Consider the following 18,362-nt stretch of genomic DNA (forward strand, 5'->3'; position numbering starts at 1 on the left):
TGAAAGATGTGTTTTGAAGCTGCTGAGTTTACTTCTATAGAGAAGGACTGATGGCAACAAATATGTATATGAAAACAGTCATATATTTTTAGCATTTGTAATTTCTGAGGCTCTGGAACTGAAAGCAACAATGGGTGAAGTGGCAACTGGTTGTGTGTGATTTGCAGTGGTTTGTATCTCGTCTCTGAGTTGTGTATCTCCTAGTGATGGATGTGTGGGAGGGCCAGGTCAGGAATGGTTTCCACTCCAGTGCACTGATTGTGTAGTTGGCCGTGGGCTCAATTAAAGTATAATAATCTGGTAATCTCTCTCCTGTTTCCATTCAGGCTGCTGCACACTGAATAGAGCCAGTGAAAGACTATAGCTTTTGAAAAGTAGGTGAACTCCTGCCTCTTTGTCTGAGCGGTTTGTGTCTAGTCAAGTAAAATGACATACAGAAGTGACAACACTCCAAAACATTGCTCCCATGACTTGCGTCATTACTGTTGTTTGTGTTTCTATGAGATAACACTTGCTTTTTATTTTCCTTCCTAGGCTATGGATTAGATTTCTAACAAGCTTCTCACCACGGAGAAAAGACAAGCCAATGTGAGAAAGGAGATATGTCCGTTACAGGAAGATGCCGTGTGCCCCATCTCCTGGTTCTTTTCACATTCGTCTTCAGCGGGGAGAGAATTGAAGCACAAAGAGCAGGTACACACTGTTCAGTTTACTGCCTCATGCTAAGTGGCTTCTGGGGCTTTTACATTGGTGAGAAGCTACCATTGCTAGGAGGAAAGCAGTAAAAAAAAGCAAGCAAGACTTTCACTGCTGAAAAGACATAAAATAGGCCTTAGTGATGGAGATAGCTTGGGGATCAAGGTTATGATTCAACCAGGATCTCTTGCTCTGCTGCAGGCTTAGAAAGGTTAGCTCAGCTGCCCACAGAAAGGGGAGCAGCAGACAGTTTACCCTGGATATTCTTCATCTGCCCCACACTGGCATGGAGATCCCTTCTTCCATTGCCTTCAGTGGGTGTCAAATTAGACCTGGTGAATCTTCTGTCTGTCTGGGAATTGAATGAAACAGGGCCAGAGCACTGTTCATACCCTCTCTTGATTCATGCTTTCTAGTTGCCATCATGGTCCCTGGCATGGCTTTTGGCCTGTGCTGATGAGCTCTCCCCTAAACACCACTGAATGCATTAGAGGATGGTGCAGCTGCAGGACCGTTCCTATCAGCAGTCTTGACAAGGACATATTGTTTTTTGGGGGGTGGAAGAAAAAGTTTGTGAATGAAGCTATACCTCGGGGACAGAAAATGGTGGTGGAACCACATAGTTTATTGATATAAAGCCTCAAAAGTACTTTGAGATGGGGGCTTTCTGTCTGCTTTTCTAGGAAAGAGGCTATTCTGTAGGCTTGGGTAATTTATAAGAAAGAAAAGGCCTTTTTAGACCTTCTCTCAGTCTAAGGAATAGCTGCTTTACAGTTTTGTATGTGATCTATATAAGGCTTTTTGGATTAAGTTTTATAGGAATAAGTATTCAGTAGCAAAACAAAGTGAAATCTCATCTTTTTTTCTGCTTGTGGATCAGCCACAGGAAAAATATGGTGGTACCATTTATATGTTCTCTCTGTGTTATATTAAAAAATATAGGGCTTGTGACTTGTTTGTGAACTATTTTTAATGGCACTATTGGAAAACATTTGACTCAGTGTCTGAGTGGATGAACACAGCTCCTGGAATTATGCTTTCAGAGAGTATTCCTGTAATTACAAAACTGAAAGTTCACTTTCTAAGAATTATCTCCCATATTCCCTTAACATGAACTGTTTCTGCCGGTAAACAATATTATTATAGCGTTCTTGGAAAACAATCATTTTGTCCAGCAGTGGACATTACTGTGCTAAAAATGCAGATTAATATTTACTAAAAGCTTTTCTGCAGCACTTCATCTCACTGCTATCAGGTCTGTAAGCAAAGAATCACTGACTGTAAGAAAATGATCCTGAAAGACATCTTTTTCTTCCCTGCAATACTGCCTGAAATAGGCATCACTTTTTAAACCTTAAACCACCCTTGTTTTAAGGCTCATCGCCCTTGAACACAGACAGGATTCATTCTGTCTGTTCTGTTTGTTTTTAAATTGCAGTCATCTCACCTGCTGAGAGTTGTTAAAATAAGAACAGGAAGGCCTGTACCTTGTGGGTTTTATACACAAGCCTTTATATTCTCTAGTTAGTCTCAATTAATATTTTTTTCAGACAGAATAGATATAATAGGTATAATAATGATATAATAGATACACAAATACAATAATGATTTGAGGTGGGGGGAGAAAGTGGAGATTTCTTGCTTACCTTTTACTGTTATATATTCTATCCTTTACATTCTTCAAAAATCGAGCAGAACTACACTTAACAGTCTAGCTGGTATACGCAGATGTAATGTAACTTACATCCCACAATGTAAAATGACATATACCATCATCGTCACACTCTGATTACCTTTGAGAGAGTTTTTCCAGCCAGGCCTTTCTTGCTCTTTGCTTAGATAGAGACTAGTATTCCCTCACTCTTAAATGCCGCCACAGAACACAATCCCACGTGGAGAGGTTGTTTCCAACATGATCCCATGTGGATGAGTTGTTCCCAATGTGATCCCAATCCCGTGTGCATAGGTTGTTCCTAAAGATGCTGAAGGAACAGCAGCATCTGGGATGTACTCTGCTACACAAATCAACACAGCAACAGACGATAGTCATTTTGTCATCACCCGCAACCAGGTGTGTATTCAACCACTGCCACGGCCATCACACAATACCATGAGCACTGACATACAATGCCTACATATAATGCCTTTACTCTTATCTGAAGGCAAATCTTCTTCATGTGGCTGAGCTACCCATGCTTTCTTTTCCAGTGCAGTGGGCTGTTCTGGGATTCCTGTCCTCTTCGGGGCAGATTCACACCCCAGGATGATCAAAAGCACCAGAGCTATTTTGTGAACTGTAAGATTGAATCTGGGTGTGGGAGAAGACATTGTGACCTTCCTGTAGGCTCAAATGCTGAAACTCAGTGAGGAAATATGTCAACACATCATTCCCCCCACCTTTGTGTAGCACGATTCATATTCCTGTTCACTGAGCTGGCTGTCAAGCAAGTGCTTGACTGGATGAACTTTGTATGGTACCTCCATACTCATCAGCCTCTTCCAGGGAAAAAAAATGCTGGTCCTCAGCTAACATCCCTATTGCGTACATTTACATCAGTGGTTTAGCTCTGGTCAAGAGTGCAGCAAGGACAGACGACTTCCTAAAGGACGGCAGCCAGGAGCTGTGGGTCTCCCTGGGCTGGCAGGACAGGGTCTCATGAGCAACAGCCTGTCTCTCCACTCCCAACCAGGGAGCAGGGAAGGCTGGGGGTGGAAGCCAGGCTCAACTGACAATCCAAATCCCCAGACAAGCTCATAGTGATGAAGCAGGTCTGAGATCAAGCTAGCAACATGAGTCAGCAAGTCAGGTTCCACATCAGGTCCAAAGACAGCACCCAGGGTCAGCCACTCTTGAGGTGAGGCAGAACTGAGGTGAAGCCAGGAAGTCAGTCCATGTCTCAGGCAAGGAACAAAGGTGGGAGCCTCACTGTAGGAGCAGCTTCCAGTGGAGGAAGAGACAGGTCTTTCTTGAATGCTTCCAGGAGAGCTTTCAGAGGAGCTCACACAAGGCCAGGAAGCCATGGCAGCTAAACCCTGGAGAGGGAGTTTACTCTCAGAGCCCTGACAACGATTTCAAATTTTCACAGTGAATCTTCCAAACATCTCCACTTATTGTGCTTTGGTTCATATCACGGAGCAGTCCTGGATTGATTTCTGCTGAAACTGAACTGCAAGATGCTTTTCAGATGCACATATAATGGGTGTCAGTCACTGATGGACATTTAGTTGCTGGGACCTGGCTGGAAGTAGTCTGATGTGAGTGAAAACATGCAAACTGTACAGTGGGAATGTTGCTTTTTAATATATGGAGAGCTAAACTGTCTTTGGTGGGTATACCATGGAGTTATGTATTCTCACAAATACTCTTCAAATTTTCTGGTCAAGGTTGGACAGTCCAGGTCAGAGCCCACAGTAGGTTATTAACATGGTTGTGTGAACAGCTAGGGGAATCAGGGTCCTACAGTGAAATAGGAGTCAACAGAACAGATGTGCTCTCAGCGGGTGTGGGTGGATGTGGGTTACCAGCTCAGATCCTGGTAAAGCAGTAGGATTTAAGGGCAACTGCCAACAGTTTAGCAGCCAGATAGAACATCTCCAGTTCAGTGGGACATAGAAAAGCCCTGTTAATCTGAAAGAAATAAAGTGGCTCAGGCACTGGTATGGACTATCTCTCTGTCTTGTATCGTATTATATGTGCTTTGTTCTCCACATGATTAGTCAAATTCACTTTTTATCATTGGTTTAAACAGGAAGTTGTACTATGTGAGATGACTTGAGTCAGGAATTACTGGAGAAACAATGGTTGGTTGTTGTGACCATAAACACATTGACTTTGTAAAGCAGCTTTCAATCTTGAAACTTGTAATTTGTTAGGGACTATGGTCTATAATAGTGAATTAAATAAACATACGTATATATATATATATGTACACACACATTTTATCTACTTGGGGCATTATTTTGATACATCTTTGGCATCTGTGTGACGTTTATGAATCTACTGCCTCCTGGCTTGCATATATTCAGAAACAATTAGAAAACTTCTCCTGGGAGATCTACTTTCTTGTCAGGTGACTGGCAAATATATGACCAATCTGGCTTCACAGGGCAAGTAAGCTGCAATTAAAATACATGTGCCAAATTACACAGGCCTTAGATTACATATATCATGACTGGAGGCAAAAAGGGTGGTTGTGGGGATAAGTGAACTTTTCCCTTACAAAGCAACTGCCCTTCGTTGTCAAGGATGCCATCCCAGTGTTCAGTGAGTCATCCTTTAGTCAACAGTCAATGGCAGAGAGCCTCAAAATCAAAATAATCTTGTTATAAACTTGCTTCCCCAACATATCATGCTGAGCAAAAGAACTGCTTCTAGCTAAGCTTAAATAAATCATAATGTTAATGCAAGAGGGAACATGAAAGTTTCACTACTCATGGTCAGGATTGGCGTAGGCAAGGTCAGGGTGGGTCTCTTGATCTGCCAAGGTCATTTCAGAGCATTGCCTGAGCAAAGGCACTGCAATGAAGTTTGGGAAAAATAGCTTCATATGCATGCAGATGGTGTAAGTAAAAGATTGAGCAGAGGCAGTTAGTAGTGCAGGAAGAGAAAGGGTTTGCATTTCAAAGCAAAGTGTGTGCTGATCTGTAGATGTCCTGAAACAGATTAGGTGAATCACAAGGAATAAAGGCTGAGAATCTGCGCTTTCGCTGCAGGATAGGGAGAGGGTTTGCTACCTCCTCCAAATTGCTCACTAGGGAGCCATGCCTAGGGAATATTTGATATGTCTGGTGCTTTTCTTTCATCTTCCCTTAGTGATATTTTCTGCCTCTCTTGCAGGTTGCAAGAATGTTCACTATGACCTTGTCTTCATCTTGGATGCCTCCTCCAGTGTCGGAAAAGAAGATTTTGAGAAAGTTCGGCAGTGGGTGTCTAATTTGGTGGAAACTTTTGAGATTGGCCCAGACAAAACCCGTGTAGGTGTGGTGCGATACAGTGATCGTCCAACCACAGAGTTCGACCTGGGAAAGTACAAAACCCGTGAGGAAATCAAAGAAGCTGCACGAAAAATTAAGTATTATGGGGGTAATACGAACACCGGAGATGCTCTCAGGTACATCAACACCTACAGTTTTTCCAAGGAAGCTGGTGGGAGACTTAGTGATCGAGCTGTTAAAAAAGTGGCTATCCTTTTGACGGATGGAAGGAGCCAGGATTATGTCTTGGATCCAGCCACTGCAGCTCATCAGGCTGGGATTAGGATCTTTGCTGTGGGTGTAGGCGAAGCCTTGAAAGAGGAACTTGATGAGATTGCTTCGGAACCCAAGTCTGCTCATGTGTTTCACGTCTCTGATTACAATGCCATCGATAAAATTCGAGGGAAGCTGAGAAGACGTCTCTGTGAAAGTAAGTAGAGGTCACAGCTCTTCTACACAATTAGAATTATAATAGATCCAGTCAGCATACAGGTATGAAAAGCCGTGATTGTTTTCTTTCATGTTTATAATTCTCTGCTGGTAATTCTTTATTTTAACGTCTTCCACTCTGTTCCACTCTGTAAGAAGTCATTTTACTACCTGGAGCGTGATGAAGTGATCACTTCTGTGTTCCTCTGCCCTAGTCAGTATTAACTATAGGTGAGACTGTAGTAAAAAATGAGAGAGCAAAATGTGAATTTCCTTGGTTCTGATATAGTTCAATTACTTTATAGTATTTCAGACTACTGAATATGAAGGATGGCATCTTATTTATACCCAGATTTTAGTTTATTTTGTATAGGAACTGGTTTTTTTCCCCACTTATTTTCTGGCATTTTACTGTGAAAAGAGTGCTCTGGGTGCTGCTGAGAATGATCCTCTAGGAAGCAAAAGGAACTTGTGCTTTTCTACCTTTCAGCATCCCAACTCTCTGCCAACTGGAGTTCACTAGTGCTCTGGCTGTCAACCAGATGATAAACTTTGTTGATGCTTTGAGCAACTTTTAATGGAGAACAGTGTGTGAAATTCACACTGAACTAATGAACTTTGAATTCCTAGCCCCTTGGTGAAAAGAACTCTAATGGCATTATGGCTGGTATCTCCCAGCACGTTAATGGGAAAGGCAATCACATAGTCCTTTCTCCTTCCACCACTGATAAATCACTCTGTTGTTCTTAGTGACTACATAAAAGCTACCTGGTTTTGCTACTTTTTGCAGTTTGTTGTTACTGTGAGTTCTCTGGGTCAAAATCATGAGACACCGCTCTGGTTCCTAGGTCTAAACTTGAAAGACAACAGCTGACTCCCTGTGTGATGCTGTAAGACACTGCAGTGTTACAATAACCATGTCTGCAGGATGGCAAGTTCTGTTAACTGTCAGGTGACAATAAGTCACCTGAAAAAAAAAAAAAAAAAAAAAAAAGCAGTGCTGTGAAGCTCTTTTATTGCACTCTGTGACCTCCATTTGCAAGGAAAAAAGTGTTATCATAATGCTCGTGTATGCTTCTTAAAAATTGGCTAGCACAAGCAGGTATAAACCAGTTGACACTGCCCAGCAATATTGAGGCGTGACTGCTTTTTTGCAGCCTGAATAAAAATGAGTATGAATAGTGTAATGCAAATAATACAAACGGAAGTATGGTTGGTATTGACTGTAAATTATGCAGACTGAAGGAACTCAATCTTTTTCCCTGAAAATCTTATGTAATCATACATGTAACTGGGGTGTGATAAAGAAGGGTAAACCCTTCTGGTGGGCACACTCAATCAACACATACAACTTACTACCGCAGCTGCTGAACTCTCAAAATGTGATATTCTTTCGTAATTCTATTACTTTTCTAAAGCAAATGATTTTGGTACTTTGTACATGGGCTGGTGTTTGTCACCTTCTCCAAAAATCATTCATCTGTCTGTCAGAGTATCATGCCATTTGTCTGTGGCTTTCTGAGTCCATCCTATCTCCACGCATGTGTGCATACCACTTCTCATTAGATTCCAAATGATCACTGGGAGCATCCTTCATCCTGAGTGTGACAGCAGTCACTCTCCAAGGTGTTTGCTTTCACCTGCACTAGTGGGTTTGATGGGGATACATAAAGCCTCTAAAAAGGTAAGTGAAATGGAAGGGTTTAGTTTTATGAGATACAGGGAACTTTTAAAGGGAAAACACGCTTGTGGTGGGTTAACCTTGGCTGGATGCCAGGTGCCCACACAGCTGCTCTGTCACTCCCCCTGCTGAGCTGGACAGGGGAGAGAAAAAAGGCTTATGGGTTGAAAAAAGGACAGGGAGATCACTCACCAATTACTGTCACAGGCAAAACAAACTCAACTTGGGGAAATTAATTTATTAATTAATCAGAGTAGGTTAATGAGAAATAAAAACAAATCTTAAAACACCTTCCCCCCACCCCTCCCTTCTTCCTGAGCTCAGCTTCACTCCTCATCTTCTGCAACTCCTCCTGCTAAGCAGAGAAGGTGATGGGGAATGGGGCTGTGGTCAGTACATCACATGTTGTCTCTGCCACTCCTTCTTCCTCATGCTCTTGCCCTGCTCCAGCATGGGGGCCACCCATGAGAGACAGTCCTCCACAAACTTCTCCAACATGTGTCCTTCCCATGAGCTGCAGTTCTTCACAAACTGCTCCAGCATTGGTCCCTTCCATGGGGTGCAGTCCCTCAGGAACAGACTGCTTCAGCGTGGGTCCCTCACAGGGTCACAAGTCCTGCCAGCAAACCTGCTCCATCATGGGCTCCTCTCTCCGCCAGTCCACAGGTCCTGCCAGGAGACTGCTTCAGTGCAGGCTTCCCATGGGGTCACAGCCTCCTTCGGGCATCCACCTACTCCAATGTGGAGTCCTCCATGGGCTGCAGATGGATATCTACACCACTATTAACCTCCATGGGCTGCAAGGGGACAGCCTGCCTCACTGTGGTCTCACCATGGGCTGCAGGGGAATCTCTGCTCCAGTGCCTGGAGCACCTTCTCCCCCTCCTTCTTCACTGACCTTGGTGTCTGCAGAGTTCTTTCTCTCACATATTCTCACTCCTCTCTCCGGCTGCAGTTGCTGTTGTGCAATAACTTTTTCCCTTTCTTAAATACGTTGTCACAGAGGTGCTACCACCATGGCTGATTGGCTTGGCTTTGGTCAGCAGTGGGTCCATCTTGGAGCTGGCTGTCATTGGGTGTATAGGGCATAGAGGAAACTTCTAGCAGCTTCTCACAGAAGCCACCCCTGTAACCCCTCCACTACCAAAACCTTGCCATGCAAACCCATTACACCAGCCTTGATGGAGGACATTTTTCTCCTCAGTGCCTGGCCTTAGTCCCTCTTACTGCAGTTGGAGCCCAGTTTTGTCCTGTTTTCCCTGGCTATCAAAAATAGTTTATTCTGTTCCTCTGTACATCAGTCTTTTCTGCATGGAAGCCTGTTACATATCTTCCCTAAGTTTTTTCTTCCTAGATTTAAAGCAGGGAAAGTGTTCTTTGGAATAGTTAGTCTTGAAATATTTATTTAGTTTATTGTTTTGCATGCAAAATGTTTTTAATAGGCATGATATTTAGATCAAATCTAAACAAACAAGCAATTCTTGCTGTCATTGAAGCTGGCCACTGAAATAGAGGATGAGACAGTGAGAGCACCATCAGCAGAATTATTAAGGTAGAGATCAGCTAGTTATTTTTTATCTGAATATGTGAGGTGGAACTGTTTGGGGGGGGGTGAGAGAGGGCTGGCAGAGAACAGGACCAAGCGATTTCTTGTGTGTGTGTGTGACTTTTAAGCTTCATGTTAACACAGTAGGAACAGGAAAGGAGTTCACTGTAACGGCTATGCCTTATACATATTTAGAAGGTAAAACTTTTGCTAGCTGTTGTAGTTAACTTTCTGTGGTTTTAATGCAGAATGTTTTACACAGTACTGTGTAAAACAGGAACGTGAAAACCATCGGGTGGGAGGAAGATGTGACAAGGGCACATGCCAAGCTGCTGTTTAATTCATTTACATTCTAAGACAAAAGCATACATTGCCACAGCCAAGCTAGGGTTTTAATAGACATAATGTGAGCTCCTGGGAGACACATGAATCAAAGAGAGGAAATGGTAGAAAGTTTTTTTGTTGTACTGACCAGTGATGAGTCTTCCAGTTCTTGTACTGCTGTACTACTGAAATGTGGAAAGTTGTGAAGTGTTGCAAATACTGGATTTCATGCCAGCAGCTGCTCAGAATCACTTGTCTCAGGTCTCACTGGATGTCTGTCTTAGACTCAGTCATTCCATCTTGCTATATTTGACTGAATTTATTGCTAAGAACATGTCATTAAGTGCATTAATAGCATTTTAGCTCTCATTTGATCTTGTGGAAGTAAGCATAGCAGAATTGAAAAATAACATGTCTGCTCAGGGAGACATTGTGGCAGTGGGAGATATTTTTGCCAAACATCTCCATTACATTCTGGACTATAGTTAGCAGGCAAAAATGCATGATGCTTTCGCAGCAAAGCAGGAGAGATACATCCTGCTAAAAATTCCAGAGATGTTACGTGCTTCCTAAATAAGATTTCTGCTTATATGTTGTAGAGATAACAACAGGCAGCTATGGAATATTTAAAAATATACTAGCATCTGCTCCTGGTAGGTAAACAGTAGAGAAGAGAGCTAATTGCTTTGATTTCAACCCAGATTTAATTTAAAGCTGGATTTAATAAGTTAGTGAATGTATAAAGTTTTCAGCCTGTCTTGAAACTGGTTGCACTGGTGTTATGCAATATCATCTGACATTTAAGCCTCAATGGGGAAGATGTTGCAGTGGTGACCTAAAACACCCATACCTGCTCAGCATTCGAAACACTGATTGCAGGGCTTTGAATGCTATATTATTTGAGTTTATTCTGTTATCATTAAGCCAGGCAGGTGATAAGATACAGTTCGCAAAGCTGAGCAAAAACATTCTCCAAAAGCTTTCTCACTCTTTACTGGCTCCATAAAGCAGAAGCCTGTGACTTGGCACCCTCAGAGTTTGTGGCATGTATGTGTGATTACTAAGGTTCTGCTCTGCTGCAAAAATCAGATTTCATAACTTGAAATTTGGCTGTAGAGGTACTCTAAGGTCTCTGCTAAGATTTGGGTGGGTTTTTTTTCTACAGCTAGTAATAGGAGAAACACAAGCAATGTTTTCTAAGGAAGTATTATATATTGTGCTTGGCATTGGTCTATGTCCAGTAGTGACTTTCATATAGGCCTTTCTACAACCAGTTTTTAGTTGTCTGTGAGCTTGATGGGCTTCTTGCCACAATGAGTTCCTCTGCAAGTCTGTGGAAGACCAAAGGACTATGTCATCGTATGACTATCAAATGCTTTGCAAATACAAGGAGATGAACCTGAAATGTTTCAATGATTGGTTGGTACCAATGGTTTGTCATTCATTTCTGTTGATACAGTGAGGCCTGTGATAAAATATCAAAAGTATGTTCAGATGATTCATAGCATTCATTTTTCTATTTATACACGTCTTTGTTGACTTTGAGCTGTGTATGCAGTGCATAAAATATAAGTCTTACGGTACCACTGTTCTGTTTCTGACGCAAAAGGGCTTCCAGCCTTCAAGGCAACACCTTGAACATGATTCAAAATGATAGTCTAAAAGCTTCAGAGATGTCTTTTTTTTTAAGTCGGCTTTGTTCAGGTTCGTGGTATATTCACAGAACAGCAAGCTGTTTCTCCTTGGTCTTCAATGTTAAAATACCTTATGCACAGAGACCGCGACAAAGGGTAGGCATCTGAATTACCATGTCTTGACTGACAGCTCCTGAAAGACTTATCAATACAGTCAAATCTCACCTGAGTACTGAAATATCAGAACACGTCGGCATCTAACAGTATTTGCCTAACTGTTGACCTCCATTTTATACTTCCTGTTGAGCTCTGAGATTTCACTGTGAAAGCATTCATTTTTAGATACCTTTGCATTAGACACCATGGGATAGGAAAGGAGGTGGAACTCAACAAGCTGGCAGGAGTGTAAAGTGTTTTAATGAACTCAGTTGTGGTAGTAGTTTTAATTCTTATAGTTTGTTTGAATTTGTGGACTTGGGAATTTGTAGACTGGTTTTACTTTCATAGTTGGAGTATGACTTTATTTGCATTCTTCAAAAGCTGAGCTTAACAGTAGTCGCAAGTCTTGCTTGGTCTTATTGCAAGAACTGTCTTTCATTGTTGTGATGGCTTCTAGAGACCTCTTACAAATATGAACATAGCTTCTTGTCATCTGGCAGAACTTGGTCCACGCCACAAGTGCACCTACACATCTGCTTGGAAAAATCTGTGGCACCCACCTCAATGTTGAATGCAGAGACGATTGAGATGTTTTGTGGTAATAACTGATGTCTAACAGACTGGCTAAAGGCTGATTAGCACAATACGTCCCATGAAGATAATCTAACTCTTGGACTTCAAGCTCATGTATACAACACACCTGCCACAGCAGCATTCTTAAGCATTCCACATCTGGCTGCTTAGAAGTAGCCCAGGCTAAGTGCAGCTACTAACATTTTGATTCTCACTTGAAAATCTAGTCGCTTCCAGATGGTTTGGGAAGTCTGTTAAAAGCTCAGGAGACAACTGCTTTTTAAAAAGCTGCAGCTAGGCAGTGACACAGCTGATATCACCTCTGAAGATCTCTTATTGCTTCTTGATGCTCTTGTCCCCCAGTTGCAGTGGTGGCTTTCTTAAACTCTGTAACATCTCCAACTTCCAACAATCTCTCACGGCACAGATGACACGATTGCACATTCTTTCATCACCTTATTTGCTGGCTAACTGAGGTTTTCTGCAAAAGCATAAAAGGCCTGTGACAGAGTTTCCAACTGATTTTATCTTCTGCTTGAAAGAAAAGAAAAAAAGTTCATTTTTCATCGATAATACGCTGGAAGGAGGTAAAATATTTCATGGGCTTAGTGGTAATGACATCATGCAACTTTCTTCTGTCATTGGATGGGTTGAAGGACAGCCTGGTATCTTGGATTATGGCTCCAGGGAGTACAGCAAAGGTATTATTTTCTCTTACATAATTTTTTGTTTTCAAATCAAACTCCCGAAACTCTGAGATCTGATTTTCCACTTGGTCCAGACATCACCAGCTTAGAGCAAGATGGTGCCAGAGCTGGTGTCTGGCAGGAGGAAATCCTTGAGCTCAAGGAGTATACAGTGGCTGATGGCTAGTCCTCGGTTCCTCCACAGATCGTTTAGAAGTGACTGTTTTCCCAGATCGTGACTACAGTGCTGTTCTGCCACCATGTAATCTCCATATCATTTAAATTTTGCATGTCCAAAGAAGGGCATCGAAGCTGGTGAGGGCTCTAGAGAACAAATCGTATGAGGAGCAGCTGGGGGAACTGTGGTTGTTTAGCCTGGAGAAAAGGAGGCTGAGGGGAGACCTTATCACTCTCTATAACTACCTGAAAGTCTCTTCTCCCAAGTAACAAATGATTGGATGAGAAGAAATGGCCTCAAGTTGTGCCAGGGGAGGTTTAGATTGGATCTTAGGAAAAATTTCTTCCCCAAAAGGGTTGTCAAGCATTGGAACAGGCTGCCCAGGGAAGTGGTTGAGTCACCATCTCTGGATGTATTTGAAAGACGTGTAGATATGGCACTAAAGGACATGGTGTAGTGGTGGACTTGTCAGTGCTAGCTGAACGATTGGACTCAATGGTGTTAAAGGTCTTTTCCAACCTAAACAATTCTATGATCCTATGATTCTAAATAACTTTCTGTTTTGCTTGGGACTCTGAAATTAATAGGTTTATTCTGAGATTAGCAACAGTGCTGGTTTATGACCACTGATAAAAAAGAAAGTCTTATTCTTCCTAACTTCCTTCTCCCATTGACAGCACAGGCATTTATGTGGCCCCACCATGAACTACAGCAAGGAGCCAATGAATGTTCTTGTTTCCTCTCCCAGATTAGTTTTACTCAGATTTAGTTCAGCATGCAGACACATGGACATTTAATGTCCCAGGGGAGGAGCCTGGTGTAAGGTGAGAACAAGTAACTGGGAGTGGGAGGAAGACCTGGACTGCATCCTTTGGTACAGTGCTAGTTCATGTCAGCTTGATGAACATTAGCTAAGGACTTCAGAAAGCTGAGGAAAATCATCCATGTGCTCTACTATTCTCTGGTTTAAGTGGATTGCTAGGCAGGTTCTTCACATTCAAACCCTACTTCTAGGCTTCAGCACAGCTTGCTTGCCTTGAATAAATGGCCTGTTTAACAAAAGTATCCCATTGCCGATGGATCTCTTCATGATTCTGTTCCATCTTCCTTAAATAGGCTTTTCTGTAGGCATAATTATACCTGCTCTACTACTGACTTAGCTTCTGGCTGTTCAGGGGTGTAGCTGTAAAGACAGAGCTCTCCCTCCTTGGACACGTGCTGTGTCTAGCTGGGAGCATTTTGTAGGGAGTTGTTCGTAGGTGGGATGAGCAAGCTGACCACCATCTACACTTAGATACAGACTGTCTGTCAGTGCCTCCAGGCAGCACTTCGATATTTCTGTGATCCTACACCCAGCTAGCTCCTCTGCTCCAGAATGGATGTTAGCTCTGTTGTAGTTTTGGAAAGTGATTTGTCGGTTTATTTTTCTTCAGATGTAAGTTGGGAAAAGCGATGTCTTAGACTTTGCCTTCAGGTGAGGAGGAAATCAGCCTTGCAGCAGTTGTGACCCAATTTCTCTTTTTTGCTGAGGGAGCAAGGGTATGAATCCAACAGTCATCCAAACCACAGAGTTTTAGAAATAAGTCTGTGGCAGAAAATGGTGTTACTTGTACTCTTCTTTGATACAGCTGAGTAAAGAGTCTGCTCCAAACCTGCAACTTTGTACAGATTGCTAGGAACCTTAATAAGGGATTCTGAAGGTAGAAGTATAATAAAATGAGATCAATTAAGCCTTTTGCAATTGCCTTTCTTATCTCTAGTTTCTTTCTTTAACGGTTACATACAAATAGTAACATCATAAAACATGGACAGTCACTTTACATAAAGCAAGGAATATCTGGATCGGCAACAATGTCTTGTTCAAAATCACAGAATCTAGCTGAATGATAACATCTCCCTTAGATTGAAATAGTTTTTCTTGCATTTCAGACAAGAAATCTCTGTGAACAATGTTTGATGTACAGTAAAACTAATTGTAAAGGCAGAGAGAAGATTAGTCTCTTGACAAATAAAAGTAAGTCCCAGACATTACAAAGAAACATTGAGACAATCAGGAAAAGTATGGGTCTCAGCGGCAGGAGAAATTACATCTTGTGAAAGAGTAATGTGCCGTTTAGAGAACAAAAAGAGTGAAAATATGGTGACCATGGGAGCCATTTCTAAATAGTGTAGGAATGAAAAAGAAATACAGAAATAGGAACAGGCAAAAAGCTGGAAAATATTGTCATGTGCTGAATGTTACTAGTAGCTTGTTTTTCAACATCGCCTGCAGCCCTCATTGATTTTGCAGGAGCTGTGGGTGTTCAGCACTTCCAAAATTAGGCTATAGAGCCCAATACTTACCCAGCTGCAATCAGAAGGAAGCTTTCTGTCTGCTCTGGTGGAGTCCAAATGATGGGGTAAAAGAGAGGACTCATCCTTGGGGCAGCACTGTCTGTCTTGGTGTTTGCTTTCTGATGGACTGATAAGGAATGCTCAGTAGAAGGAATAACCTCTGAAGCTGGACAGATGCTCAGCAGGAGACTAGGGCAAAGCGCACAAAATCCTCTGAAGTTTCAGGTTGAGTTATGAACATGGGGAAAAAGTTTACTTTGAGGGTGACAGAGCACTGGAACAAGCTGCCCAGGGAGGTTGTGGAGTGTCCTTCCCTGGAGATATTCAAAACCTGCCTGGATGCAGTGCTGTGCAACAGGTGAACCTGCTTTAGCAGGGGGATTGGACTAGATGACCACCAGAGGTCCCTTCCAAACCCTGCCATTCTGTGATTCTGTGATTTTCTAAGAAAAAGAGAGAGATGGGGAGAAAAGCCTTACCATGTTTCCTACGCAAAGATAAAATTATTTAAATCTCAACAGCTCTTGTGCAGTCAGTGCTTCCTTCCTCCTTCATTAACAGCCCCTAAACTGGCCTCAAACTGAAAGGACACCACTTACTTAATGTTTTAGGCCTGCCTTTTTTTTTTTAATTTTTATTTTTTTTACACTTTATGTGGCTATTCCCATAAAAACCTAATGGTATCTTTCAGCACAGGCTATAAATGCAGCTAGACCATCACCTGCCCTGTTTAGATGCACATGTAAATTAAATATTTCCTCTGCTCTCCCTTGATTTAGGGATGTACTTCTATTTAGGATAGGGAAAGCAAAGTCTTGAAAGGTGCTATGGAGATTGAGTCACAGTTCTGCTGATGGAGCTGTTAGAATTTACTGCAAAAGATAGAGACGTGTGAGTATCAGAGCATGCAAAACCCTATGCAATTCATTAAAGGTCCCATCATAGCATATTATCCTTTTCCTGAACCCCACAGGGTTTCCTGAACCCCACAACTTCTTATGACATTAGAAGTTTCTGTAAACCCCCTATAGCAACAGTGAGCTTGGTCTCTCAGGGCTGGTTTTTGGTTTTTTGCTCCTGGCTCTATATATTCAAGTCTTAAAGTCTTGTGATGAGTAACTGCAATGAGAGCTGCAGATCCTGATATTCCAGGTAACGAGGGTCTCGCGGGAGGGACACAGCCGTTATGGGTCACAGGCTGCCTGTGACACTTGGGCAAAAGTTTAGCACAAAAACTCTGGCCTGGGTAAATGGCTATTTTCTCATCAAATAGCTTCGCTGGAGAATTTGTGACCTTTCACAGTATTGAATCAAGGTCTTAGCATCACCTGGAAGTTAAACTAATTTGGGAAAAATTTCACAGGCGGAAGTGAACTGTAAGAACATAACTGTGCTCAGAACTAGATAAGTTGTCACATTAACTCCTGAAACCAAATGGGCAGGACCACCCATTTTTAAGATCTGGGACGAAACTGTTGCTTCCAGTTCTGTGTCTTGCTGAGCTGTCTGTAGGAGCCTGTGTTGTTTATCCCTGTGCTCAGGACCAAAGCAAAGCTTGTCATTTAAATTTCTAAGGGCCTAATTTGAAGCTGCAGGTAGATCTCTGATATATGTAAACCTTGTGTGGACTGTCTACAAAAGAGATCTTCATGTTGTTACTGGAGCTCAGGCTCAAATGACATAACCACTTCCTTTTTCAACCTTGGTAATATGAAGTGGTGCATCCTTCCTTCTGTGGAAGTTTATGAAGGTTATCAGCCCTTTCTGCCACTCAGTTTCAACCTCTCATTTTGTTTTCAAATGAACTGAGCCAACAGGCAAAATTGAATTGTAATGTACCGATCTGCTGAGAATATTTCTTCCCCAGTGGTAGAGCTGCAGCATGGTTTAGCTGGCGGGCTATTTTTGTTAGTAAATTGTAGGGTTAGAGTTTCAATCCCATCAAGTTCCCTACAAGTTACACCCAAACACCAAATTCCTTTTCAGATCAGTAATCTTGTTTATAATGTGAAACCAAAGCAGTGGGAACATTTTGAACACCTAGGAGAACTGCTTTTTCATAAAGTACTAATTAGGTTCTTTAAAATGCAAATAAGAGATTGTAACAAGCTCTGCTATATTAATGTAGTTACAAATGATGGAGAATTGTTCAGACTTCTGCATAAAACGCCTCTCGACATGCTCTCCGTTTTGGGAACTGTGAGTTCTACTGCTAATGCTGGCCAGAAGTAGGGAGGTTATCTTTCAGGGAAGATAGCTCAATTGGATACTGTGCTTTTTGTCACTTGCTATCCTAAACTGTTGAATAGCAGCTTCATGTGATGTCAGGTTTCAAAACTCTGTTCGTTTCCTTACAGCTTAATAGTAAAAATTTAGTGTCGGTTTGGTTATAATTTGATCTGTACTCTAGGAGGTAAATGAATTTATATATAAAATACACATATATGTGTGTATGTATGCGTGTTTATAAGACATATTTTTTTCTATTTATATTTTTATATATATAAACTCTGGAAAATAAAGCTGTGTCCTTTCAGCATGAAGCATCAGTCTTTTTTTTACAGTGAGGTAGATAAAAAGCTGTAACACGTTAAAGCCCTAGTGAAGATGAAATACAGGCCATTTTTACTGCAGTGTAACTACAGACGATCAACCCAATCCACCACCTCTGGGTGAGACTTCGTTTAGCTACACTGCAGTAGAAATCACTGTTCTTTGTTCCTCCAGGGTTTTACAGCAAGATGGATAGCATATATTAGTTATCTACTATAAAAACCTCTCAGTTTTGGCAGTGAAGACATAACTTCTCTGTGAGAGGCTGCAGTACTAATACGACACAAGTAGGATGGTGCAGGAGAATTTTAGTCGCTAGTGCTAACGCTTTCTGGCAAATGACTCTAATAGCTTGAGGGTGTTTCTGAGTTTATAACAGACGTTGGATCAGAACTGAGATCCATAAATTAAATTAAACAATATTGTATCTTTATAGTCAAGTATCTTCAGTGGGATTCATATCATCTAACTGCAGCAGCCTGAAAAGTTATTTGTCTAGACTCTTTTGATTGTCAGTGAAATGGAATAGACACCTCCAGAGAGTGATTCATCCTTTTCGAAGAAGACTGTCCAAGACAGGTGGCATGATTCAACC

The 18,362-nt window shown here is 41.8% G+C and overlaps 1 protein-coding gene across 1 annotated transcript in view; it reads left to right on the forward strand.

Moving 5' to 3' along the window:
- The first annotated feature begins 602 nt into the window (after nt 1-602).
- Nucleotides 603-18,362, forward strand: part of COL22A1 (collagen type XXII alpha 1 chain) — a 210,153-nt gene continuing 192,393 nt past the window's right edge. The window contains exons 1-2 of the mRNA XM_086466066.1: nt 603-693; nt 5,534-6,100. Of these exons, the coding sequence (XP_086322192.1) occupies nt 603-693; nt 5,534-6,100 (658 nt within the window). The remainder of the gene's footprint in view (nt 694-5,533; nt 6,101-18,362) is intronic.

Source organism: Leptosomus discolor, chromosome 5 (assembly GCF_034619465.1).
Source record: "Leptosomus discolor isolate bLepDis1 chromosome 5, bLepDis1.hap2, whole genome shotgun sequence".
Classification (NCBI taxonomy): domain Eukaryota; kingdom Metazoa; phylum Chordata; class Aves; order Leptosomiformes; family Leptosomidae; genus Leptosomus; species Leptosomus discolor.